General features: G+C 41.1%; 1 protein-coding gene across 1 annotated transcript; it reads left to right on the top strand.

Moving 5' to 3' along the window:
• LOC308637400 (cytochrome P450 2G1-like) lies at positions 1–27,515 on the top strand (the record flags this gene model as incomplete). The annotated part of the gene is given in 10 exon segments (XM_081273703.1): positions 1–180; positions 749–911; positions 13,334–13,483; positions 15,113–15,273; positions 15,521–15,697; positions 17,296–17,298; positions 17,300–17,438; positions 18,509–18,696; positions 26,143–26,284; positions 26,970–27,515. Coding segments are annotated over 10 exon segments (1,485 nt in total). The 3' UTR covers positions 27,152–27,515.

The following is a 27,515-nucleotide window of genomic DNA, read 5'->3' as shown; positions in this document are numbered from 1 at the left end:
ATGGAGCTGGGAGGGGCCTTCACCATTTTTCTGGCACTCTGCTTGTCTTGCCTGCTCGTCCTCATTGCTTGGAAACGAATCAACAAGAGGGGAAAGCTCCCCCCAGGTCCCACACCGATTCCTTTCCTGGGGAACCTGCTCCAAATCAGCCCTAGTGCTCCTTTTCAGTGTCTCATGAAGGTAAGTTTGTTCATTTCCTCTCCTGGGGCTAGAAGCAATGAATCATATAGCCAGATACGTGTAGACCTTATGACTTCTAAAACAAACTCTGATAGACTGAGAACCTGAGAATTCTGAAATTCCAGGTGCATTGGAATAAAAGTCTCATGATCTCAGGACTTTGGAATCACAGTTTCAAGATTTTGGGATCTTATGTCCTTGAACATAAGGACTCTCGTACTTAGATTTTCACTAGTACTTTGAGACTCTGTACCATGAAATCTCAGGCTTCTAGGAATTCAGCATTTCAGAGAGAGAGAGAGAGAGAAGTGTAGATCTCAGAGTTCATGTAATCCAGCTCCATCATTTTACGGATGAGGAAACTGGCATATAAGAGTTGAGGGAGATTTGTGCTCAGGAACCCAGGAGTGAAGATTTCCATGCCTTTTCCCCAATAGTCCTTCCAAGATTACCTTGATCTGTTGTACCCATATTTATATCCTCTGAATTCTCCCTCCCCTAAAATCCTTGACTGGTTTCTATGAGTGCTCTAATTGAACCGTCCTCTGGTGTCTTGCTTCACTCCCAGCTCCAAAAGAAGTATGACCCCATGTTCACTGTGTACCTGGGCCCGCGGCCAGTAGTTATTTTGTGTGGACATGAACTGGTGAAGGAGGCTCTGGTAGACCGAGCAGATGAGTTCAGTGGCCGTGGAGAAATGGCTACATTAGACAAAAACTTCCAAGGTCATGGTAGGTAACTACAATCACCAGAAATTATTACAACGTACTAAGTGTGTTCCAGGTTCTTTGATAAGTGCTCTACAGGAATTATTGCATTAACTCCTTTGAGAAAGCCATTAATATTGAACTAATTTTATAAAAAAAAACCACTGGTGAGGAGGATGAGGTAATGTCCCACAGAAATGGTGGAATCGCTTTGCTTTTAATTGAAGACATCTGATTCTAACGTGATTACTTACTATGTTATTTCAGTTCTTACATTCAATGAATTAGTGTGTGACAATCTTTGTGCACCAGTGTATGAAGATAAGAAATAGCCAACCCTATTTCTTATCTTCATACACATACCTAGCACATAGGTCTCTGACTCTTCCACTTAGGAGGATTATTTTCTAGTGTTACCCACGTACCTACTGCTAACTCCCTATATACTTTTTTTTTAAATTTTTTTATTGGTTGTTCAAAACATTACATAGTTCTTGATATATCATATTTCACACTTTGATTCAAGCGGGTTATGAACTCCCATTTTTACCCCGTATACAGATTGCAGAGTCACATCAGTTACACTTCAACTGATTTACATATTGCCATACTAGTGTCTGTTGTATTCTGCTGCCTTTCCTATCCTCTACTATCCCCCCTCCCCTCCCCTCCCCTCCCCTCCTCTCTCTCTACCCCCTCTACTGTAATTCATTTCTCCTCCTTGTATTATTTTTCCCTTTCCCCTCACTTCCTCTTGTATATAATTTTGTATAACCCTGAGGGTCTCCTTCCATTTCCAAGCAATTTCCCTTCTCTATCCCTGTCCCTCCCACCTCTCATCCCTGTTTAATGTTAGTCATCTTCTCATGCTCTTCTTCCCTACTCTGTTCTTAGTTACTCTCCTTATATCAAAGAGGACATTTGGCATTTGTTTTTTAGGGATTGGCTAGCTTCACTTAGCATAATCTGCTCTAATGCCATCCATTTCCCTCCAAATTCTATAATTTTGTCATTTTTTAATGTAGAGTAATACTCCATTGTGTATAAATGCCACATTTTTTTTTATCCATTCGTCTATTGAAGGGCATCTAGGTTGCTTCCACTGTCTTGCTATTGTGAATTGTACTGCTATGAACATCGATGTAGCAGTGTCCCTGTAGCATGCTGTTTTTAGGTCTTTAGGGAATAGACCCAGAACGGGAATAGCTGGATCAAATGGTGGTTCCATTCCCAGCTTTCCAAGAAATCTCCATACTGCTTTCCAAATTGGTTGCACCGATTTGCAGTCCCACCAACAATGTACAAGTGTACCCTTTTCCCCACATCCTCGCCAGCACTTGTTGTTGTTTGACTTCTTAATGGCTGCCAATCTTACTGGAGTGAGATGAAATCTTAGGGTGGTTTTGATTTGAATTTCTCTGACTGCTAGCGATGGTGAGCATTTTTTCATGTACTTGTTGATTGATTGTATGTCCTCCTCTGAGAAGTGTCTGTTTAGGTCCTTGGCCCATTTGTTGATTGGGTTATTTGTTATCTTATTGTCTAATTTTTTGAGTTCTTTGTATACTCTGGATATTAGGGCTCTATCTGAAGTGTGAAGAGTAAAAATTTGTTCCCATGATGTTGGCTCCCTATTTACCTCTCTTATTGTTTCTTTTGCTGAGAAAAAACTTTTTAGTTTGAGCAAGTCCCATTTGTTGATTCTAGATATTAATTCTTGTGCTATGGGTGTCCTATTGAGAAATTTGGAGCCCGACCCCACAGTGTGTAGGTCATAGCCAACTTTTTCTTCTATCAGATGCCTTGTCTCTGGTTTGATATCAAGCTCCTTGATCCATTTTGAGTTAACTTTTGTGCATGGCGAGAGAAAAGGATTCAGTTTCATTTTGTTGCATATGGATTTCCAGTTTTCCCAGCACCATTTGTTGAAGATGCTATCCTTCCTCCATTGCATGCTTTTAGCCCCTTTATCAAATATAAGAAAGTTGTAGTTTTGTGGTTTGGTTTCTGTGTCCTATATTCTGTACCATTGGTCCACCTGCCTGTTTTGGTACCAATACCATGCTGTTTTTGTTACTATTGCTCTGTAGTATAGTTTGAAGTCTGGTATCGCTATACCACCTGATTCACACTTCCTGCTTAGCATTGTTTTTGCTATTCTGGGTCTTTTATTTTTCCATATGAATTTCATGATTGCTTTCTCTATTTCTACAAGAAATGCCATTGGGATTTTGATTGGCATTGCATTAAACCTATAGAGAACTTTTGGTAATATAGCCATTTTGATGATGTTAGTTCTGCCTATCCATGAACAGGGTATATTTTTCCATCTTCTAAGATCTTCTTCAATTTCTCTCTTTAGGGTTCTGTAGTTTTCATTGTATAAGTCTTTTACCTATTTGTTAGGTTGATTCCCAAGTATTTTATTGTTTTTGAGGATATTGTGAATGGAGTGGTTGTCCTCATTTCCATTTCAGAGGGTTTGTCGCTGATATACAGGAATGCCTTTGATTTATGCGTGTTGATTTTATATCCTGCCACTTTGCTAAATTCATTTATTAGCTCTACTAGTTTCTTTGTAGACCCTTTTGGGTCTGCTAGGTATAGAATCATGTCATCTGCAAATAGTGATAATTTAAGTTCTTCTTTTCCTATTTTTATGCCTTTAATTTCTTTCGTCTGTCTAATTGCTCTGGCCAGTGTTTCGAGAACTATGCTGAACAGAAGTGGTGAGAGAGGGCATCCCTGTCTTGTTCCAGAATTTAGAGGGAATGCCTTCAATTTTTCTCCATTCAGAATGATGCTATCCTGGGGCTTAGCGTAAATTGCTTTTACAATGTTGAGGTATGTTCCTGTTATCCCTATTTTTTCGAGAGTTTTGAACAAAAAGGGATGCTGTACTTTGTCGAATGCTTTTTCCACATCTATCGAGATGATCATATGGTTCTTATTTTTAAGTCTATTGATGTGGTGGATAACATTTATTGATTTCTGTATATTGAACCAGCCTTGCATCCCAGGGATGAATCCTACTTGATCATGATGTACAATTTTTTTTGATATGATTTTGTATCCGATTCGCCAGAATTTTATTGAGGATTTTTGAGTCTAGGTTCATTAGAGATATAGGTCTGTAGTTTTCTTTCTTTGAAGTATCTTTGTCTGGTTTAGGAATCAGTGTGATGTTGGCCTCATAGAATGAATTTGGAAGTTCTCCCTCTTTTTCTATTTCCTGAAATAGCTTGAAAAGTATTGGTATTAGTTCCTCTTTAAAGGTTTTGTAAAACTCTGCTGTATACCCATCCGGTCCTGGGCTTTTCTTAGTTGGTAATCTTTTGATGGTTTCTTCTATTTCCTCAATTGATATTGGTCTATTTAGGTTGTCTATATCCTCCTGACTCAATCTGGGCAGATCATATGACTCAAGAAATTTATGTATGCCTTCACTATCTTCTATTTTATTGGAGTATAAGGATTCAAAATACTTTCTGATTATCTTCTGTATTTCTGAAGTGTCTGTTGTGATATTGCCTTTTTCATCCTGTATGCTAGTAATTTGAGTTCTCTCTCTTCTTCTCTTCGTTAGCATGGCTAATGGTCTGTCGATCTTATTTATTTTTTCAAAGAACCAACTTTTAGTTTTGTCAATTTTTTCAATTGTTTCTTTTGTTTCGATTTCATTAATTTCAGCTCTGATTTTAATTATTTCTTGCCTTTTACTTCTTTTGCTGTTGTTTTGCTCTTCTTTTTCTAGGATTTTGAGATGAAGTATGAGATCATTTATTTGTTGGTTTTTTCTTTTTTTAAGGAATGAACTCCATGCAATGAATTTTTCTTCTTAGAACTGCTTTCAATGTGTCCCATAGATTCCGATATGTTGTGTCTGTGTTTTCATTTATCTCTAAGAATTTTTTTTATTGGATGTTCACAACATTACAAAACTCATGACAAATCATATTTCATAGATTAGAATCAATTGGGTTATGAACTCCCATTTTTACCCCAAATACAGATTGCAGAATCACATCGACTACACATCACATTTTTACATACTGCCATATTAGTGACTGTTGTATTCTGCTACCTTTACTATCCTCTAAAATCCCCCCTCCCCTTCCCTCCCATCTTCTCTCTCTACCCCATCTATTGAAATTCATTTCCCTCCATGTTTGTTATCCCATTCCCCTCGTAAACTCTTATATATAATTTTGTATTACAATGAGGGTCTCCCTCCATTTCCATGTGATTTCCCTTTTTTTTCTCCCTTTCCCTCCCGCCTCATGTCTCTGTTTAATGCTAGTCTTTTCTTCCTGCTCAGCCTCACTGTTCTGCTCTTAGTTGCTCTCATTATATCAAAGAAGACATTTGGTATTTGTTTTTTAGGGATTGGCTAGCTTCACTAAGCATAATCTGCTCTAGTGCCATCCATTTCCCTGCAAATTCCGTGATTTTGTCATTTTTTAGTGCTGCGTAATATTCCATGGTATATAAATGCCACATTTTTTTTATCCATTCATCTATTGAAGGGCATCTGGGTTGATTCCACAGTCTAGCAATTGTGAATTGTGCTGCTATGAACATCGATGTGGCAGTATCCCTGTAGTGTGCTCTTTTAAGGTCTTCAGGAAATAGTCCGAGTAGGGCAATAGCTGGGTCAAATGGTGGTTCCATTCCCAGCTTTCCCAGGAATCTCCATACTGCTTTCCAAATTGGCCGCACCTGTTTGCAGTCCCACCAGCAGTGTACAAGAGTACCCTTTTCCCCACATCCTCGCCAGCACTTGTTGTTGTTTGACTTCATCATGGCTGCCAATCTTACTGGGGTGAGGTGGTATCTTAGGGTGGTTTTGATTTGCATTTCCTTGACTGCTAGAGATGGTGAGCATTTTTTCATGTACTTATTGATTGATTGTATGTCCTCCTCTGAGAAGTGTCTGTTCAGGTCCTTGGCCCATTTGTTGATTGGGTTGTTTGTTTTCTTATTGTCTAATTTTTTGAGTTCTTTGTATACTCTGGATATTAGGGCTCTATCTGAAGTGTGAAGAGTAAAAATTTGTTCCCAGGATGTAGGCTCCCTATTTACCTCTCTTATTGTTTCTCTTGCTGAGAAAAAACTTTTCAGTTTAAGAAAGTCCCATTTGTTGATTCTTGTTATTAACTCTTGTGCTATGGGTGTCCTATTAAGGAATTTGGAGCCTGTCCCCACAATCTGTAGATCGGAACCAACTTTTTCTTCTATCAGCCATAGAGTCTCTGATTTGATATCTAGCTCCTTTATCCACTTTGAGTTGACTTTTGTGTGTGGCGAGAGGAGGGGATTTAGTTTCATTTTGTTGCATATGGATTTCCAATTTTCCCAACACCATTTGTTGAAGATACTATCCTTTCTCCATTGCATGTTTTTAGCTCCTTTATCAAATATAAGATAGTTGTAGCTTTGTGGATTAGTCTCTGTGTCCTCTATCCTGTACCATTGGTCCACCCGCCTGTTCTGGTACCAGTACCATGCTGTTTTTATTGCTATTGCTCTGTAGTATAGTTTGAAGTCTGGTATCGCTATACCACCTGATTCACACTTCCTGCTTAGAATTGTTTTTGCTATTCTGGGTCTTTTGTTTTTCCATATGAATTTCATGATTCCTTTATCTATTTCTACAAGAAATGCCGTTGGGATTTTGATTGGCATTGCATTGAACCTATAGAGAACTTTTGGTAATATCGCCATTTTGATGATGTTAATTCTGCCTAACCATGAACAGGGTATATTTTTCCATCTTCTAAGATCCTCTTCTATTTCTTTCTTTAGGGTTCTGTAGTTTTCATTGTATAGATCCTTCACCTCTTTTGTTAGGTTGATTCCCAAGTACTTTATTTTTTTTGAGGATATTGTGAATGGAGTGTTTTTCCTCATTTCCATTTCAGAAGTTTTGTCGCTGATATACAGAAATGCCTTTGATTTATGTGTGTTGATTTTATATCCTGCCACATTACTGAATTCATTTATTAGTTCTAGTAGTTTTTTTGTAGACCCTTTTGGGTCTTCTAGGTATAGAATCATGTCATCCGCAAATAGTGATAATTTAAGTTCTTCTTTTCCTATTTTTATGCCTTTAATTTCTTTCGTTTGTCTAATTGCTCTGGCCAGTGTTTCGAGAACTATATTTGCTTTCGGCATGCTGCCTTGAGGGCCCTGTCTACTCGGTCTAGCTGCAGCAGCTAGAGACTAAAACGGGGCTGCGTGCCGAGCCCTGTCCTCCGAAGGCTGGGTCATTCGGCATCCCCCTGCGAGAGGACCCGTGCTCCGGAGGAGGTGGTTGGAGAGCCGCGGCGGCAGCCGCTTGGGCCCCGGGAGCTAGGCACCGGGCCGAGGAACAGCGGAGACCGCGGCGGCGCTGCTATCTAAAGCCTATTTGCTCAGGATCACTAGGCAATGCTGAGCTGACGTGGAGCTAGGGCGTACACTTTGGGCCCCTCAGAAAACGCACACTGAGCACGTATCTGCGGCGTTTAAGCCCCGGATCGCCTGCTTCTCGTGACTCAGCACTAACGACCCAGCTGAAATAACTAGTCAGCCCACATGATCTCACAGAGGTAAAAAAAAAAAAAAAAACAAAAAAACAGAGCACCATAGCCAGACCCAGGGAATCGGGAGTGATGTGGGACTAGCGGCACAGAATTCCCGGCTATCGCCCCCACCAGGGCCGACAACAGAGGTCCCTTGCACCACCTACCAGGGGAGTTGCTACCTGAGGGCAAACAAATTCGCTGGGGGTCCTCAGCCCCAAACCCTACAAACTTAGGGCCTGAGGGAGGCAAACAGAAAGGGTGTGCCCAGACATCCATGAAAACAGGGCTCCCAGGAGCAGCAGACCCGACGTGTAGACAGTAATGTGATAAGCATCACAGGCGAGTGGGGCCCGGATTGAGGAACCACAAGAAAAGGACCCAGGCATTCAGGACTGGAGACCCGCACAGTCTGGGAAGAAGAGCTGAGGCACAGTGATTGGCTCCCACCTATCAAGAGGAGAAGCCTGGCCCAGTGGGCATAGCTCCACCCACTGGAAGAGAACTCAATCGAGCTTTAGGACTGCATTTATTATTAGTAATTTTTTTTTATTTTTTTAAAGATTATTATTAGTATTTTTTTTTTATTCTCACTTTTTGTAGTTGACGTTGTTGTGTTCTTTAACTTTCTTACTAATGGTTTCAATTTTTTTTGTTAATTTTTCTTATTCTATTATTATTACTATTATTTTTTAAACTTCAAGTTCCATTTTTTATTACCATTATAATTTTTTTTTCGTTTGTTTTAAATTTCTATTTTTTCATTTTTTCTCTCTTTCTTCTCACTTTTTTTTCTTTTGTCTTTTCATTTCTTTTCAACTTTCTTATTCCCCCTCTCTTGAACTCCACCTGCCTACACTTGCTCTCTTTAGTGACTTCTTCCCTTCCCTTCTAATACCTCTCCTCCCAAGCATCAAATAAACTTATAAGAGTAAACAGTAACTCAACAGTCAAACAGAACAAGAAGTATCATGAGCATAAAAAAGCAAGGAAGAAAAGGAATACAAACAATGAAAGACAGCCTAAATATTCAGGAGGACCTGGAGTCATCAGAAAAAATGGCCATATAAAGAACTCAAGGAACACCTTAGACAGATGGAAAGGAACCTTAAAGATCACATTGAAAATGAATTACAAAAACAGATAAAAGAGGAAGTTAAGCATCTTTATCAGGAGATAGAAATTATAAAAAAAAAATCTAAGAATTTTTTAATTTCCTCCTTAATGTGTTCTATAACCCATTGATCATTCAGTAACCTGTTGTTCATTCTCCAAGTGATGCATGATTTTTCCTTCCTTCTTTTATCGTTGATTTTCAGTTTCATTCCATTATGGTCAGATAAGATGCATGGTATTATCTCTACTCCTTTATATTGTCTAAGAGTTGCCCTGTGACATAATATATAATCTATTTTTGAGAAGGATTCATGTGCTGCTGAGAAAAAAGTGTAACTACTTGATGTTGGGTGGTATATTCTATATATGTCAATTAAGTCTAGGTTGTTAATTGTGTTATTGAGTTCTATAGTTTCCTTATTCAACTTTTGTTTGGAAGATCTGTCCAGTGGTGAGAGAGGTGTGTTGAAGTCTCCCATGATTATTGTATGGTGGTCTATTAGACTCTTGAATTTGAGAAGAGTTTGTTTGATGAACATAGCTGCACCATTGTTTGGGGCATATATATTTATGATTGTTATGTCTTGTCGGTGTATGGTTCCCTTGAGCAGTATGTAGTGTCCCTCTTTATCCCTTTTGATTAACTTTGGCTTGAAATCTATTTTATTTGATATGAGTATGGACACTCCTGCTTGTTTCCGAAGTCCATATGAGTGATATGATTTTTCCCAACCTTTCACCTTCTGTCTATGTATGTCTTTTTCTATCAAATTCGTCTCCTGTAGGCAGCATATTGTTGGGTCATGTTTTGTGATCCATTCTACTAGCCTGTGTCTCTTAATTGGTGAGATTAAGCCATTAACATTTAGGGTTATTATTGAGATATGGGTTATCCTTCCAGCCATATTTGTTTATTTATGTTACTGAATATGGTTTGTTTTCCTCTTTGATTATTTTCCCCCCTTTATGGTCCTACCTCCCACTGTTGGTTTTCATTGTTATTTTCCAATTCCTCTTCTTGTAATGTTTTGCTGAGGATTTTTTGGAGAGATGGTTTTGTATCTGCAAATTCTTTTAACTTTTTTTTATCGTGGAAGGTTTTAATTTCATCTTTCGTCTTGAAGCTCAATTTTGCTGGATACACAAATCTTGGTTGGAACCCATTTTCTTTCAGTGTTTGAAATATGTTATTCCAGGATCTTCTAGCTTTCAAAGTCTGTGTTGAGAGATCAGCTGTTATCCTGATTGGTTTACCCCTAAATGTAATCTGTTTCCTTTCTCTTGTAGCTTTTAAAATTCTCTCCTTATTCTGTATGTTGGGCATCTTCATTATAATGTGTCTAGGTGTGGATCTCTTATGATTATGCACATTCGACGTCCTGTTGGCTTCTAGGATTTGGGATTCTGTCTCATTCTTCAAGTCTGGGAAGTTTTCTCGTATTATTTCATTGACTAGATTGTTTATTCCTTTGGTATGGAGCTCTGTGCCTTCCTGTATCCCAATGACTCTTAAGTTTGGTCTCTTTATGTTATCCCATATCTCTTGGATGTTCTGCTCATGGTTTCTTAACTGTCTTGCTGAGCTGTCTATGTTCTTTTCAAGTTGAAATACTTTGTCTTCATTGTCTGATGTTTTATCTTCTAAGTGTTCTACTCTGTTGGTAGTATTCTCAATTGAGTTTTTAAGTTGGTTTATTGCTTCCTGCCTTTCTAGGATTTCTGTTTGTTTGTTTTTTATAACTTCTATCTCCCTGTATAGTTGATCTTTTGCTTCCTGGATTTGTTTTTGTATTTCATTGTTGAAGAGATCTTTCATTGTCTGATTTTGCTGTCTAATGTCTTCCTTGAGACACCAGATCATCTGAAGCATGTATCTCCTGAATTCTTTATCTGACATTCCATCTGCTGCAGAAATTACCTCTTCTAACGTTGAGTTGACCTGCATTGCTTGTGGTCCTTTCTTTCCTTGTCTCTTTATACTGTTCGCGTTTATTTCTGCTTACTGAGAGTGTTGTGTTGTTGAATATTCCCCCTATATATTTGTATTACTCTTGTATAGTTGCAAAGTCTCCCACGCAGGCGCGGGCAGGGGCTCTGCTCCTCCTCCAATTGGGGCGCTGTGCCTACCACATCGGCAGGCCGCTGGGCCTGTTCTGCTGGTTGGTAGCAGGTGCGCCTACCTTGCAGGCGCGTGGGGCGGCTGTGCCACTCTCAGGTTGCTGGGCCTGACCTGCTGGTGGGTTGCAGGTCCGGCTACCTTGCAGGCGCGGAGGAAGGGCACACACCTATTTGTATTTAGACAGTACGCGAAATGGAGGACGTAATGCTTGGGGTGAAAGTTGGGGGGAAGGGGAAGGTAGGTGCTCTTGAAAAGAAAGAAGGAGAGGGAGATAGATAGCATAGAGGAGAATGGAAAGAGCCGTAAAGCTTGGAAGGGGAGAGAGAGAGGGCAAAGGGAGAGAAAAAGTTAAAATGAAATAGGAAATAAAATTAGGTCTTAGAGATCCATTTTCTTCTCTTCCCGTAGGCAAAGCTGTGCCCTCTGGGCTGAGTTTTGCCCTCAATGTGTCAACAGCAATCCCTGTAAGGCGGTTCCTGGGAGTCTCTCAATCCTGTTGGTCCAGAGCCGTTTCACTTCTACGGCCCCTCCTCCCCTTCCTCCTGCCAGCCAGCCAGGTCCTGCTCACCGGAGGCAGTTCACCAAGTATTTGGTTACACTTTCAGCCCCACCGAGTGCTCTATTTCCCTAACTACTGAGCACTCTCATTGTCATTCATCTAAGCCCCAGTGCTGTGGAGCTGTAGTCTGGGAGTCAATTGTTTGATTTTTCCGTACCCCTTTGGTGGGCACACCTTTGGAATCTGGCAGCTAAGACCATTGGTGTCGCTGCTGGTGGTAATAGGAGTTGGGGGTCTAGGATCCCCTCTACTTCCCTCAGTCCCTTCAGTCACAACCACACTGCTGGTGGTAGGAGGAGTTGGGGGTCTGGAGTGTCCTCTGTTTCCCTCCACCCCTACCGTCACTCCCTCTCAGTTCGCGGTTGGGGGATTTGGGGGTGGGGAGTCTTCTCTGCTTCCCTCTGCCCCTACAGTCACGCCCTCATCACTGGCAGTAGGGGGAGTTGGGGGTCGAGAGTCCTTTGGCCCATAGGGTCACGCCCACGGAGAGATTTTGAAGTTTCCAGGTTGTTTGTATCTGATGTGGGTGGGAGTCACACACCTGCTAAAGTAGATTCCGCTGGGAAGGAATCTCTTTGGCCGAACTTTGGTGACTTCCCCTCTCTGCTATGGCGGGCCCCTGGCTCCTTGCCGGAGTGTCCGAAGGGAGGGGTGGAACTGGCTTGTCTCTGGTCTGACACAATCTCTGGTTTTAGTTCCCAGTTCGCTATTTCGTAAAGGGTTGGTTATATTCCCTTCACGCTGTCTCGGGGGGGGGGAGCCGTTAGCTGGGTGGGCGGGGCTATCTGCTGGGCCAGGCGGGGACACTTCTCGCTGCGCCGGGCTGCCGGTAGAGCCGGGCAGCTGCGGCCGCGTGGCTAAGATCCGGGCGGGTGGAGTGGCCGTTCGCTGAGCGAGAGCGGGGCCTCTCGGGACGGCGAGGTGGCGGGCGCCGTCTGCGGGTTCGGGCGGGCTGCTTTCTGAAGCGGCTGGTGGCTGCGGGGCTGGACCTCCGCGCCCGCGTGGCCGGCCAAGATCCACTTGTCTGGGACAAACTGACACTTCTAATAAACCTACCAATTCCCGGCAGGTCCCCTCTTCATGGAATTTTGCTAGAAGTTCCTCAGTAGGTAGACTGCTGCTGTTCCAAAGGGTCTTTCTGATCCCGTTAATGTGGAGACATTGGAATCGCTGCTTCCTTGCCGGCGGCCATGTTGGATCTCCTCCCTATATACTTTAATCCAAAGCAGTTTCATTCTTTCCATCTTTTCATCTCTCTCTCTCTCTCTCTCTCTCTCTCTCTCTCTGCTTTTTTCTTCCTCCTATCCATTACTCAATAAATCCATCAAAGCATATTCATTATTCTTTATATGCAAACATCTATTATATTATGTATATATCAATTAATCTCCCATCCATCCATTTCTTAATCCTTCCATCATTTGTTTATCTCTTAATCTTTCCATCTATCTTCAAACCATTATCCATTCATCTCAAACCATCCACACATTGACATTTCACTTAGCTACTCCATCTTTCAATCTTCTATCCATCAGTCATCCTAGTCATAAACTCTTCCTTTCATTGAAAAATCTACCCAGAAATGTCATTAAACAATTTACCAATCCACACAGCTGGTGATTTCTAAATAAATCTTACTACATGGTAACTCCATCAGTGTAGGTGTATTGATGTACAAGTACAAGCTTCTGTATATACATATGTGTTGATCTAGAGAATCCATGTGGTGCACAGAAAATAGAACTGTGTTCTAATTCCAGGGTGCTGTATGTGGCATTAAATCCTACCTCTTCCACCTTCCCCTGCATTCACTAAGTAATTTACCCAGTTCTAGCTCTTTCCTACAGGTAACTCTCTCTAATCTCCCCACCATTATTCCTAGCCTGACTTCCTTTTCCTCTGCCTCAGTCTGGACTGCTATTGAGGGTACTGAAGGAAGGGAATGTTAGTCTCCCCATTGAGCCTGCAAGGTCAAGAGGAACTTCTTCAAGAATAAAAAACTTTTATAGTCCACCCCATCCTTGCCTAGCACACAGCTGAGCACAGAGAGGGGAAGGGAGGCAGGAGCCTGACACTCAGATCCTGGCAGGTATAGCTATGGCCAATGGAGAACGATGGAAGATTCTCCGACGTTTTTCTCTGACCATCCTGCAGGACTTTGGGATGGGAAAGTGGAGCATTGAGGAGCGGATCCAGGAGGAGGCTGGCTACCTGCTGGAGGAATTCCAGAAGACCAATGGTATGGGGGTCACAGGGGAGGGCTACTAGGTGACTGGGTGTTTATGGGGAGTATAGTCATAGAAGGTGGACCTTGGTGGAAAAAAACACTCAAATGAAGAGGATGGAGAATATTACAGATTTGCCAAGCTATCAGCCATGTTCCATAGTAAAAATCAACATGGATGGCCCCCAGAGACCATTTGTCTAGAACCTTTTACCTCTGAATCTCACTGTGACTGTGTGCCCATAATATAATATGTAGACTAGGATGATATATGAGTTTGTGTATTTTTTTGGAGGTAGGATCAAGTTTCATTATGTTTATAGACTTTTATTGTGGAGAATCTTACCATCTTCACCAGTTTTAGTTGTATAATTCAGTAGGGTTAGGTATATTCATATTGTTGGAAAACAAATCTTAAAAAAATTTTTTTTTCATCTTGCAAATCAGAAACATTTTACCTATTTCATTATTCTTTTAAAAGGATTCCAGTTCCCAAGCAAAAATAGGGTCTGGAACCAATGAAGTCTAGAGAGAAAAGACCCAGGGGCTGAGAAATATGTAAAGAAAAATAGATAAGAGCTAGAAACAGAGATAGATTTCTTTAAATCAGAGATTTTCCATCTGGATTCCATGGATGATTTATAGGGTCTTTACCAAGGCTTTGAAAGGCCATGTACCCTCACAAGTTATTTGTCAAAATGTGCACTTGTAAATATGTACATTTTTCTGAAGCAGCTGTTCCCAAATCTACTTCCTTGACCTGCATTCCATTTTACAGATGGTGCAGCTGAGGTCTTGGGAAGGATTTCCTTCATAGCCTAAGTGGAATCCATGGTAGAGCTAGACAGAATCCAGGCCTCCTCCTCCTCCTCCTCCTCCTCCTCCTCCTCCTCCTCCTCCTCCTCCTTCTCCTTCTTTTCTTCTTCTTCTTCTCCTTCTCCTTCTCCTTCTCCTTCTTTTCAGTGCTGGGAATCGAACTCAGGGACTCATGCCTGCTAGGGAAGCACTCTACTATTAAGCTGCACCGCCAGTCCTTCCTTTTAAAATATGGCCCTTACCATTGCTTTCCTCCCAAATCTGTGACCATTGTTTATTTTTTTTTTAGTTGTCAATGAACCTTTATTTTATTTATTTATATGTGTTGCTGAGAATCAAACCCAGGGCCTTACACATGCTAGGCAAGCACTCTACCACTGAGGTATGACCCCAGCCCCAGATACAATGCATTTTTTTAAAATTTATTTTTATATGGTTCTAAGGATCAAACCCAGTGCCTCACATGTGCTAGGCAAGCATTCTACCACTAAGTACAACCCTAGCCCCAAATTTGTGACTCTTATCCACAACTGCATGTAAGCAACAATAACAAAAAATAATTAAGCCATACCAGCATTTATTGAGTGTTAAATCCATGTCGGGCCCTGTGCTAAGCATTTTGCATGGATCATAACATGGAATCTGCATGAACAAATGAGGTGGTCTTTAAGCCAGTTTGCAGATTGAGAAATCTAGACTCAAACTTCCAAATGAACTAATTCACATATACTATTAAGCAGTAGATACAGGACCCAAATCTACCAATGAATGATTCCATATCCCTGATTACTAATTTTCACCTCCAACATAGACAATTTCCATCACCAGGTGCCCCCATCGATCCCACCTTCTTCCTAAGCCATACTGTTTCCAGTGTCATCAGTTTGGTTGTCTTTGGAAGCTGCTTTGACTATGAGGACAAGGAATTCCTAAACCTGCTGCAGATGATCAATGAGAGCTTCATAGAGATGAGCACTCCCTGGGCACAGGTACCACTGGTTACTTCTCTGCCCACTTCCAGTCTGAGTTCAATAGGCACTTGCCTGTACCTCACTTAATCTTCCCCACAGCCCTGGAAGACAACTATCAATATGCCCAAATCTCTAGGAAGCCAAAAGCCACACCTGGTTCCCAGACCCAGAACTGCATTTTGAGCCCAGCTCCCTGATTCTAGACACAACCCGCCTGGTGACCAGTACCCACTCCTAAATAATCCTCTTTGCCTGTTCCCCGCAGCTCTATGAGATGTACTCAGGAATCATGCAATATTTGCCAGGAAGACACAAACACCTCTACTATATGATAGAGGATCTTAAGGACTTTGTTGCATCCAGAGTGAAGATCAACGAGGCATCCCTTGACCCCCACCATCCCCGAGACTTCATCGACTGCTTTCTCATCAAGATGCACCAGGTGCTTGCTTCCCTCCCCCAATACCCTTCTCTCATCTCCTCTGGGTATCTGCACCTTTAAGTCCCCTCTGCAGAGGTTGGGGCAAAAAGAGCAAGTACTACTTCCCATGCTTCACTCTATCCATAGATGGGATACAGAAACTATGAAAGTAGAAACTCTCACAACCTTTCAACTTTTTTTTAAGTTAATGAAATAAAATTTATTTTTATTGACATGCATTAAATTCATATATTAGTGGGTGATCACTGGTGTGATATTTCCATACATCATAAGGCAGGCACTGATCAAATTCAACCTTCCTTTTCCACCCACTTCTTTCCAATCACTAGTAATGACAATTCTTTCTGGTTGAGTTTTTGGCTTCTACATGTGAGAGAATATGCGGTATTTGTCTTCCTGTGTCTGGCTAATTTCATTTAACATAATGACCTCTGGTTTTATCCATTTTGCTGCAGATGGAAGGATTTCCTTCTTCCTTGTGGATGACTAGCTCCCCATTGTATATGGATATGTCACCTTTTTTCTATCAAAAATAAGATTCAAATCCAGAAATTTTAGTAACAAGGAAACTGAAAATCTTACATTTTTCCAGTCATGTATGCCAGAGACTTAATGGTTGTAGAAAAGCAGAGTGAATCTTTAGCGTTTTTGAATTTGGGAAATTTAGAAGCTTAGTTATTTTTAAAAATATATTTTTAGTTGTAGATGGACACAATGTTTTTCTTTTATTTGTTTAATTTTATGTGGTGTCAGGGATCAAACCCAGTGTCTCACACATGCTAGGCAAGTGCTCTACCACTGAGCCACAACCCTGGCTCCTAGAAGCTTAGTTTTTTTTTTTTTAAATTGGATCTCAAACTTTAAAAAATTTAAAGTCTTAGAGATGTAAAAATTTACCGGCTATATATGTTGCATCATTGATTCTAAGAATTTTAGACATCTGTAAATTTCTATTTTTATCTTATAGAACCTTAGCCCTTGGATATTCAGATGCTAACACACAACAAGGGGGGAGGGGAAGAATAGAAATTCACTGGATTAGACAAAGGAGAATAAAGGGAAGTAGGGGTGGATAGGAAAAGAAAAGGCAGTGGAATGAATGGGACATAACTTTTCTATGTTCATATATGAATACATCACCATGAAACTCCACATCATGTACAACCACAAGAATGGGATCCTAATTAGAATAAGTTATACTCCATGTATGTATAATGTGTCAAAATATACTCTACTGTCATGCATATCTAAAAAGGACGAACAAAAAAGTAAATAGAAACAAAGAAAGAGTGCTTGGTAGTTTAAAATTATAAACTCTAATATTTATAATTATAACCTTCAAATTTTACAAGGCACTGCTCCCTCCTGCTCTCCTTCTCTGTTCACTCCAGCCGCAGTGCCCTCTGCTCTGTTCTTCCTCTAACACACCAGTGTCAGGACCTCAGCTCCTGACTCGGGACCTTTGCTCTGGTTTTTTCCTCTCCCAGACTTACTTTAACTATCTATTGCCTTTTCAGAAATGCCTATGCTACTCACAGGGAGAAAATTAGAAAATAAAGACTTAAGATGGTAGCTATTTATTATCTCCTCACTTTCAGGAAAAAAAAGGATCCCCACACAGAATTCAACCTCAAGAATTTGGTCTTAACCACACTCAACCTCTTCTTTGCAGGCACAGAAACAGTGAGCTCCACACTACGCTATGGATTTTTGCTGCTATTGAAGCATCCTGAAGTGGAAGGTGAGTGTCCCCCCGAAACGACCCATCCTGTCTGGCACCTCCCAGTCCTACCAGGACATAATCTTGAAAATTTAAGGTCCACAACCGTAGATCACTCTTCACCCTTCAGAACGCCAGGACATGGGATCTTGAAATCTCTGGATTGCGGGCTAGTAAACCAGCCTTCAACTTGGTGTCTGTTGTAAGAGGCAGCTTCTAACCACACACATATGTTACCTTAAAGTCCTGGAGTTCAGAGAGGTTTGACGAGACTGAAACCAAGGGGGAGCCTTTTCCAGCATTAACAGCTTCCTCTTTTGTATTTCTGGGTTCATGGCTCTTTCTTGCTGCTTCAAGGCCAGTAGTGAAGATCTCTTCTTGCCTCCTCATCTGCCACGTCCCCTTTTCCTACTCTGGTCCTCCAGCCTCTCTTATAATAGACACACGTGATTGATTATACTAGGGCCCTTCTGGATGATCCAGGCTGATCTCTCCCTCTCGAGATCCTTTATTTAATGGCATCTGTGACATCTCTTTTATCCTTTTGTTGTCCTTTATTACATAACCTTCACAGCCTTCTGGGATTAGGAGGTATAGATGTCTTTGATGACCACATGGAGCTGAAGGCATTGCCAAAATCAAATAGAATCCATCTTCATTCGGCTACAGTCTGGTCTGGTTGGTAACTCTAGTTATGAGAAATTTGTTTCTCACTTACAAAAAAAATCTCCAATTTGGACACTCTTTCTAGTGAAGCGGTTTGAACGAAGCCAAAGCCTTTTTTTTTTTTTTTTGCTAAAAGTCTGTGCGTGGAAGCCCAGCCGGAAGCAGGATATTGGCCTGCTCATCTGTCTTCCTTGGCTCATTGGTGTTTCCAAGTCCAGGTCAAATGTTCCAGCTAGCATCCAGGCTGGAGGCCTGTGCCTCCCAGGGTCTGATGGACATTTCTTGAGTACCACTGATGTGTCCGTTGTCAAGTGTGGATGATGGCCTTCACCTCAGAGCTCATTTGCTGGAGATTCTTAATTTTGTGGCATTCGCAAACAGAAGCTCCTCCTGCCCTGCCTGTCTTGTTTTCTGCCTTCTTCCAGACAAGATCCATAAAGAGATTAACCAGGTGATTGGCCCCCACCGGATGCCACGAGTGGAAGACAGGGTCAAGATGCCTTACACAGATGCCATCATCCACGAGATCCAAAGACTGACAGACATTGTGCCCATGGGTGTCCCCCACAATGTCATCCAGGACACTCATTTCCGAGGCTACTTTCTGCCCAAGGTTTGGTCACACTCTCACTGTTTCATTCTCCATGGCACCCTTCTCTCCACGTGGTCCTCCCTACCATGGATTAACCAGGCCTGACTCTGCTTAGCTTCCAAAATCAGATGAGGTCTGCTGCAGTTTGGGCACAAATCACGAGCCACTGAAGCAGGAACAAACTTTATTTCTGAACTCCACCAGCACACTCCACACACGCTCCCAGGAACTCTCCCGAACGCCACGCGGCCCCTCCAGCAACCAACAGGAAATCCCTCTTTCGGAAATCCCTCCTACCACACTTCCCCAACCAATGGGAACTCTCTGGGAATCCCCATGAGAACTTCAAAGTAGCTTGAGAATTCCAAAGTAGCAGGCTGAGGTGGATAGTAAAGGTCTAATATACAACTGAATCAATCCAGCATCATCTTAATGGCTTGCCTCTCAACCAATACTATTGGCAAAATTCCAGGGGCCATTCTGACTTGGCTGTGGCTCTCAGCATCTCCCCCCTTCTGTTTAAATAACAAGCAATGTGGCTTAGGGACTGTGCCTGTTAGGTTGTCCAATACACATATGGTCCTTACCTGTCATCGGATGAGCTGACCTCAAGACGTCAGCCTCCTGTCTTAGGTTGGTACCACTGCAATTGGATCTTACCCATCACTGACTACCGGTCCAGCATACAGCCATACTTGTGGACAGGCCTATGCACCAGTCGGGGTGTGAGGTTCTTTGCCTCACCTCTGTTGGCCCCCAAATTTTAGCTGAACGACAACCATCACAAGAAGAAGGGAGGAGGTTACAAAATGCCACAACACCAAGCCAATTGATGGCTCCTTTGGAAAAATTGTAACACCAGTGACACCATCAGCAAAGATACTCCAGCACTACCACAGTTTGCTGCACCAACAGAGAGTTCACAATGTATACAAGTGATACATAGTCCAAGCACGTTCTGCAAGCAGTTCAAAGCAGAGAAATCTATCAATATGTCTATTTCCTCCCAAAGTAAATCGACTCTTTGATTGAGCATTACTTGTTGAGTTATTATTCATTGATGCATCAGTTTATACAGTTTACTGTGATAGCTATCGAAGAAGCTGTAGTTTGGTTTTATCTTGCCTTCACTGGCAATAGGATGAAGATAGGAATTCTGGCAATGATGGCTAAAAAAAAAATTATGTAACATTCCAAGTGGCACTAAGAAAACAATTTCTGAACAATTTACATTATCCTGAACAGAATTATTAAATATAATGAAAAGGAAAGGTGAAAGTAAACAAACAGATCTGTTAACCTCCTTATTTGTTCACATATTAAAAAATCCTCAACAGCTGTTTACCCAATTTAAATTAAACCATTTAAATCACGTGAATAAAAAAATATTTGGATCCATTTTTTCATGAGCGCTCCTCATATATGATATATGGACATATGCACATACAGACATACAGCACAAAACACAAGTGTGCACACATAACATACAACACATTAGACAATAGTAAAGGCCTTGTAGCTTTACACATGTGAAATCTCCATTGCAATGTTTAAAAACTCCACAATCAAAAAATAAAACTGATCAGAAAAACATTAACCTAGGTCTGTATGAGCTCAAAAAATAAAATAGAACTTTATGATGTGGGAAAAGGCAATAATAAAATAGATATTGAAAAAAGACATCCTGGTTACCACCTGGGTTTGACTCTTTTTTGGATATCCCATCCTTTTTCCTGTAACTTGCATAATGGGTCTGAAGGTATTCCCACAAGCAAGCCCCAAGGTTTTTTTTATATTTGAAATAGGCTTTAATGGTGTTCATTATTTATTAGCCTCTAGGTGTGGGAGAACCACTGCTGCAGATGTAAGAATAGCCAAGCTGGAGCTCTGGATATCAGCTGTTATGGATTTGAGTCAAATCATCTTCTTTTTGGTCTGTAGAAATCGCTTTGGTTAATCTCTCTGGAATCCAAATCGGCTGCTGTTCTCCCTGTTGAAACACACAAACAGAACTCCGACTCTAGACAATCACTGGGTCAGGACCTTTCCATTGTCCTGTTAGAATATCCTTCCAAAGTACCTTAGGCTTATGTACATTTTTTGGATACATATGTCTTTCTGCAGCACTAAGCCCTGATGAATCCAAATTTAAAAAGTTTACAGTAAAAAGGGTTATTTTAAGTTTATCTTTGGGGGATATATACCCCTTTCCAATTCCCTCTTTTTGCTTTAATATGTACATTTTAATAGTTTGATGAGCGCTTTCAACTATGCCTTGTCCCTGTGGATTGTATGGAATTCCTGCTATGAGAGTAATGCCAAATGATGAGCAAAATTGTATAAAAGAGGTAGAAGTATAACCAGGACCATTATCTGTTTTTAACTGTTTTGGAACACCCACAGTGGCAAAATTTTGTAAGCAATGAGCTATAATACCTTTAGTTTTTTTCTCCGGCATGAAGGGAGCCCATCAAAAATCCGGAAGAAGTATCAACTGTAACATGCAAATATTTTAATTTTCCAAATTGTGGCAAGTGTGTGATGTCCATCTGCCAAATATGGTTAGGTATCAGTCCTCTAGGATTGACTCCAAGATTAACTTGTGGTAAGAAGGTCACACAATTTTGACATTGTTTTATTATTTGTCTAGCTTGTTCCTTAGTTATTTTAAAACACTTTTGTAAAGCATTAGCATTGACATGGAACCTTGTATTACAATTTGTAGCTTCTAGTATAGAGAAAATATGTATGCCATGTGTAGTTTTATCTGCTAAATCATTGCCCAAACTAAGGGCTCCAGGGAATCCTGTATGTGCTCTGATATGTCCTATAAAGAATGGATCTTTTCTGTCCCAGATTAGACTTTGTATAGTGGAAAACAAAGAGAAAACAGTAGAGGAAGGGGAAATCCTACCAGCATCTTCAAGAGATACTATAGCATTAACTATATACTGTCTATCAGAAAATAAATTAAATATAGAATCTTTAAACATCAGAGAAGCTTGTAATACTGCATTAAGCTCTTTTGAGCTGATTGTTTGGGTACTAAAAATGTAAAAGTTTGATCGGGGGTAACTACTGCTGCTGTACCATTATTTGACCCATCAGTGAATATATTTGGAGCATTCATGGTAGGTGTTTTTCTTGTCATTTTTGGAAAAACTACAGGATGCGAAGACCAAAAAGACAATAAAGGATTAAATGATAAGTGATTATCAAATGAAACATTAGATTTACACATGATTGTTGCCAAAGTATTAACTCATTAGGTAACTCATCAATTTATCCATAGTATATGGAGTAATAATTTTATTGGGAGAAATTCCAAATACTCCCTTTGCTGCTTTTATTCCTTTGAGTATTAATTGTCCTACAGCCTCAGGATACCTAGTAAGAATAGTGGTAGGAGAATAAGATAAATGTATCCACAATAATGGACCTTCTTGCCAAAATACTGCTGTAGGAATATTTTTTTTGGTATTACAATAAATAATAAAGGCAAACTTATATCAATTCTATCCAAATGCATATTTTCCATATATGTTTCAATGATTTTTAATGCCTTTCTTGCTTCAGGTGTTAACATTCAGGGTGAATTTGGATCTGATGGACCTTTTAGGATATCAAATAAAGGTCCCAACTCTCCTGTTGGTATGCCTAGATAAGGCCTTATCCAATTTATGTCTCCTAATAACTTTTGAAAGTCGTTAAGTGATTTGAGTTGATCTACTCGTATTTGAATTTTTGGTGGACGGACCATGGTTGAGGATAATAGAACTCCTAAATAATTAATTGGAAAATTTAATTGTACTTTATCTATTGCTATCTCTAGATTATATATTTTAATAAGTTTGTAAGTGTGGCATAACATTCTAGCAATGTGTTTTATCTTTATGTGCTAATAATACATCATCCATATAGTGAAATATTTGTAGTTTAGGATTTTGATTTCTAAGTGGTTGGATTGCTTTGTTAACATAAATTTGACACATAGTTGGGCTGTTAGCCATCTCTTGAGGGAGTACTTTCCATTCATATCTCTGATCAGGACCGTCATGATTTAGTGCAGTGATAGTAAATGCAAAACATGGACTATCCTCAGGATGAATTCGAATTGAAAAAAAAAACAATCTTTAATATCTATAGCTAAAACATACCAGGTTTTTGGCAAGGCAGACAATTGAGGAATCTCTGATTGAGCAGGTCCCATAATAACCATCTCATTATTAATGGCTCTTAAATCTTGCAATAATCCTTACAAGATTTCTTTTTAATGACAAAATGGGGGTCTTATAGGGAGATACAGAAGGTTGTATATGTTCCTCCGCTAATTGTTGTTTGACTAGGTCGTGGGCTGCTTGTATCTTTTCTTTAGTCAGGGGTCACTGAGGAACCCATACTGGTCTTTCTGATTTCCAAGTAATTTTTATTATCTCAGTGACCCCTTCTGAAAACCCAACCCATGTCTATCTATTCCTTGATCTATTTGTATTGGTGCTGCTATACCTTGTTCTTGTTCTCCTAATCTTTTTTCTTTCCTAAAACCTTGTCTAGCCCTAATAGTGGGTGCATTTTGATTGATGTTATTTGTTAATGTCAAACCTAATTGATCTAGGACATCTTGTCCCCATAAATTTATAGGAAGATGATCCAATACATATGGCTGTATAGTTCCTTCACATCCTTCAGGATCCTTCTGATCTAAAACCATTGCACTTCTATGGGGATTAGTCGCCACTCCTAGGCCTTGAAGCATTTGAGTGGCTTGTTATAATGGCCAATATTTTGGCCATTCTTGATGAGATATGATGCTAAGGTCTGTACCTGTATCAAGTAGCCCATTAAATTCATGTCCTTGAATATTTAGTTTTAGCATGGGGCAAAAATCTAAATTTAAAGACAGCACAGCCCAATCTATACCTGTGGAGCCTAATCCCCTGGAACCTCTTTGTACAGTATGGCTGGAAAATTTATTATGCAGGCTGGGTATTATTAATAACTGTGCTATTCTATCTCCTAGTGAAATTACTGATATACCCTTTGGAGAACTAGCTATAATTTTTATTTCACCTTCATAATCAGGATCAATTACCCCAGGACTTATCATAACTCCTTTTAGAGTAGAACGTGTCCTAACAATAAGCCTCCTGTTCCTTGAGGAAGAGGTCCTTTTACTCCTGTGGGAATGATTTGAACTCCCACCACTGGAGGTAGTACTGCTCTGGTGGAGGTGCAGATGTCCAACCCTGCACTCCCTCTGGTTCGTCTGATGAGAGATTGATGGATAATATGTCCTTGCCACTACCCTGATGGTGTTGCTGGGTTCCTCCATTGCCCCGTAAATTTGTGGTCCTGGGCCCTGGAGCATTCGGCCCCCCTGTCCGTTTTTTTGGCAATGGAGCCCGATGCCTTTCTCCGTGATATTGTGGGTAAACATCTGGTCCTTGACCGTTTTTTGATAATGGAGTACCCTCTGTGGTGGTTTGAGAACGGCATTCATTAGCCCAATGTCTCCCTCTACGGCATCGTGGGCAAATACCCGGTATTCTACTCCTTTGATACCTAGCTTTGTTAAACCCTCCTCCTATGGGGAAATTCCTTTTAAAATGTCCTGTTTGTTCACAATTGTAGCATGCTTTTGGCCTGGCATCTAAAGCCTATTGTACTGCAGCTGCCAAAACTTGCCCTTGTTCATTAATGTCTCTACATAATTTAATATATGTGTTTTAATCTCCTTGTTTCCCTGGTCTAATGGCCTCCTTGCACCATCTGTTTGCTTGCTCAAAGGCTAGGTGTTTAATTAATGACATTTCTTGTTCAGTGTCCCCCAAAACTCTGGTAGCTGTTTGAATAAGCCTATCTACAAATTCAGCGTAAGGTTCATTAGCTCCTTGTACTATCTCAGATAATTGACCTTGTAAATCTTCATGTCATTTTAAAGTCTTCCATGCCCTAACTGCATCTGCAGCAATTTGTGAATATATAGCAGGATCATATTCAATTTGTTGCTGCTGACCCTCATAATGTCCTTTTCCTAACAACATATCTAGATTTCTTTGAGGGTAACTGGCTGCTGCATTTCACCTAGCCATCTCCATGCAAAATTCCTCATTGGCAACCTTCCATAACAAATATTGCCCTCCATTTAGCACAGCTTTACACATGCTAGCCCAGTCTGCTGGCGTCATGTCCAAGTTGGTAATGGATTCGACCATGCTTACAGTGAAGGGTGCTTGGGGACCATAGGTTGTTACAGCCTCCTTTAACTGCTTCACTGTTTTGAAATCTAAAGCACAGTGAATTTGCTGCCCTCCTGCCTGTTCAAGTACAGGGCATGCTAATCTTTGAGGTCCTGTCTCAAGATCCCATCTATTAACTACAGGGGTTGGGGGCCCCATAGCATATGTTGTCTCTATAGGTGGAGCTGTTGGTTGGACACTTATGCCCTCTGGTGATAGAAAGGTGTTAGTAGCAGCCTCCTGTTGTAACTTTTTCCGTAATAGTTCTTCCTTTAAATTTTCTTCCTCTGTCTAACTAGCTCGAGAGACCTTCTCTTACTTGATATAAAATGTCTTTCTCTAAGGTCTGAACCTCTAACAATTTACTTAACACTCTTTTGGTTTGTTTTTTACTAATGTCTTATCTACTATAAAGATAACGCAACCCAACAAGATAACACAAAACAAAACCGAAACAGAATGAAACAAAAACGGAACAAAAAATCGTTGTATCAATTTTCCTATTTTCTTGACATGTGCATTTGTGGTCTATTTCTATCTCTTCTTCAGGGGCGAACAACTTCAAACCATGAGCCAACCATTTTTCCCAGTTTGCTTGAGAAAGTTCTAGGGATAGGCAGCTTGAAACAAAAACGAAACAAATCAAAACAAGAACACATTGTTTTTTGAAATGGTCACCCATTCTCTCGCCTTCCCTTAGGGGCGAGCAATCTCACTTACCTCCAGGCTTCAGGCGTTCCCCCTAGGCCGCCAAATGCCGCAGTCCGGCTGGGCACAAATCACGAGCCATTGAAGCTCGAACAAACTTTATTTCTGAACTCCACCAGCACACTCCACACATGCTCCCGGGAACTCTCCCGAATGCCACGCAGCTCCTCCAGGAACCAACAACCGGAAATCCTTCTTACGGAAATCCCTCCTCCCGCAGTTCTCCAACCAATGGGAACTCTCCGGGAATCCCCACGAGAACTCCAAAGTAGTGCGAGAACTCCAAAGTAGCAGGCCGAGGCAGACAGTAAAGGTCTAATATATAACTGAATCAATCCAGCATCATCTTAATGGCTTGCCTCTCAACCAATACTATTGGCAAAATTCCAGGGGCCATTCTGACTTGGCTGTGGCTCTCAGCAGAGGTCTGGTGGGTCCAGGCTAGTATGGCTGCAGACTCTTGGTTCACCACCCCCTTTCCAATACTGATTTCTTCTAATTGCTCCCCTCTTCACCCCAGGGCACAGATGTCTTTCCTGTGATTGGCTCAGTCCTCAAAGACCCCAAATACTTCTGCTACCCAGATGCCTTCTATCCTGAACACTTCCTGGATGAACAGGGACGCTTCAAGAAGAATGAGGCTTTCGTGCCTTTCTCCTCTGGTAGATTTCAATATATGGGTGTCCCCAGGGACATTTTAGAACCTTTTCTTGAAGCCCAAGTCAGAGTGGAAGCTGAGGACTATGTCCTGAAACTCTCAAATCCTAAAATACCTGAATCAGGGAATATTAAAACCACTGGCTCTCATGTTTAGAAAAAAAATGTTAGAGTAGAACAACAAAATTTTCCTATTAAGAACCAAATACAAAATATTTTAGTTTTTCCCAGCCTTGTGATCCTTGTCTGAACTACTCACCCCTGCTATTGTACTATGGAAGTGACCATCAACAACACTGAAACAAATGAGCATATGTGTGAGCCTATGAAATTTTATTTATGGACACTGAAGTTTGAATTTCATACTTTTGAAAAATCTTTGAGGAACTGAAATGAAGGGAAGTTTGAAATTCTTGGGTCCTTTAGAAACTTTCCATTGGAATCAATGAATCTGAGGCAGAGAGAAGTAGCTGCCAGTGTTGAGCCCTGCTAAGAAGCAGGTCCTAGCTGAGCATGGACAGGAGGAGCCCACTGAGTCTTGCTAATGACCCTATAAAGTGGACTCAGTCATGACTCTTGAGATGCTGATGAGGCAGCTGAGGCCCACTGGGGTGATCAGGCCAGATGCCTCCCAGGCCCTCAGTACCTAGCAGATATGACCTGACCTCCCACCCTGTTCTGTGCCTGCAGGAAAACGCATCTGCCAGGGGGAGGCCCTGGCCCGCATGGAACTCTTCCTCTACTCCACCTCCATCCTTCAGAACTTCTCTTTACGTTCACTGGTCCCCGTGGCAGACATTGACATCACTCCCAGGATGTCAGGCTTCGGCAACATCCCCCCAACTTACAAGCTCTGCCTTGTGGCCCACTGAGCTCCCCCTACTGGACAGGCAAGACCAGTCTGAGAGCTGAGCTCTTCCTCTTGCTCCCCAACTCACCCACCCTCCTCATCTCTCCAAATTCTCCCCATAACCCTAAGAGAAGGCACTCTCACTACTGTGATGGGACCACAGGTCAGAGGATGACATCCAAAAACACACAGCTGTATGTCTTTGTTTTAGAAAAGCAACAAACTGCCCAACATCTGGCACAAGCCCGTAGGTGTAAGTTTACAGTTTCCTCTGCCTTGTTTCTGGCTGTAACAAACTTCTGTAGATTCTGTCTTTATGTTGTTCCCTTGCCTGAGCCCTGATAGTGATCATAATATAGTTCACAATCTTTTCTGGTTTATTTTGA

The sequence above is a fragment of the Spermophilus citellus genome (assembly GCF_964194105.1).
Source record: "Spermophilus citellus genome assembly, chromosome: 18".
In the NCBI taxonomy this organism is placed as follows: domain Eukaryota; kingdom Metazoa; phylum Chordata; class Mammalia; order Rodentia; family Sciuridae; genus Spermophilus; species Spermophilus citellus.
This window is presented reverse-complemented; position numbering and strand designations above follow the sequence as displayed.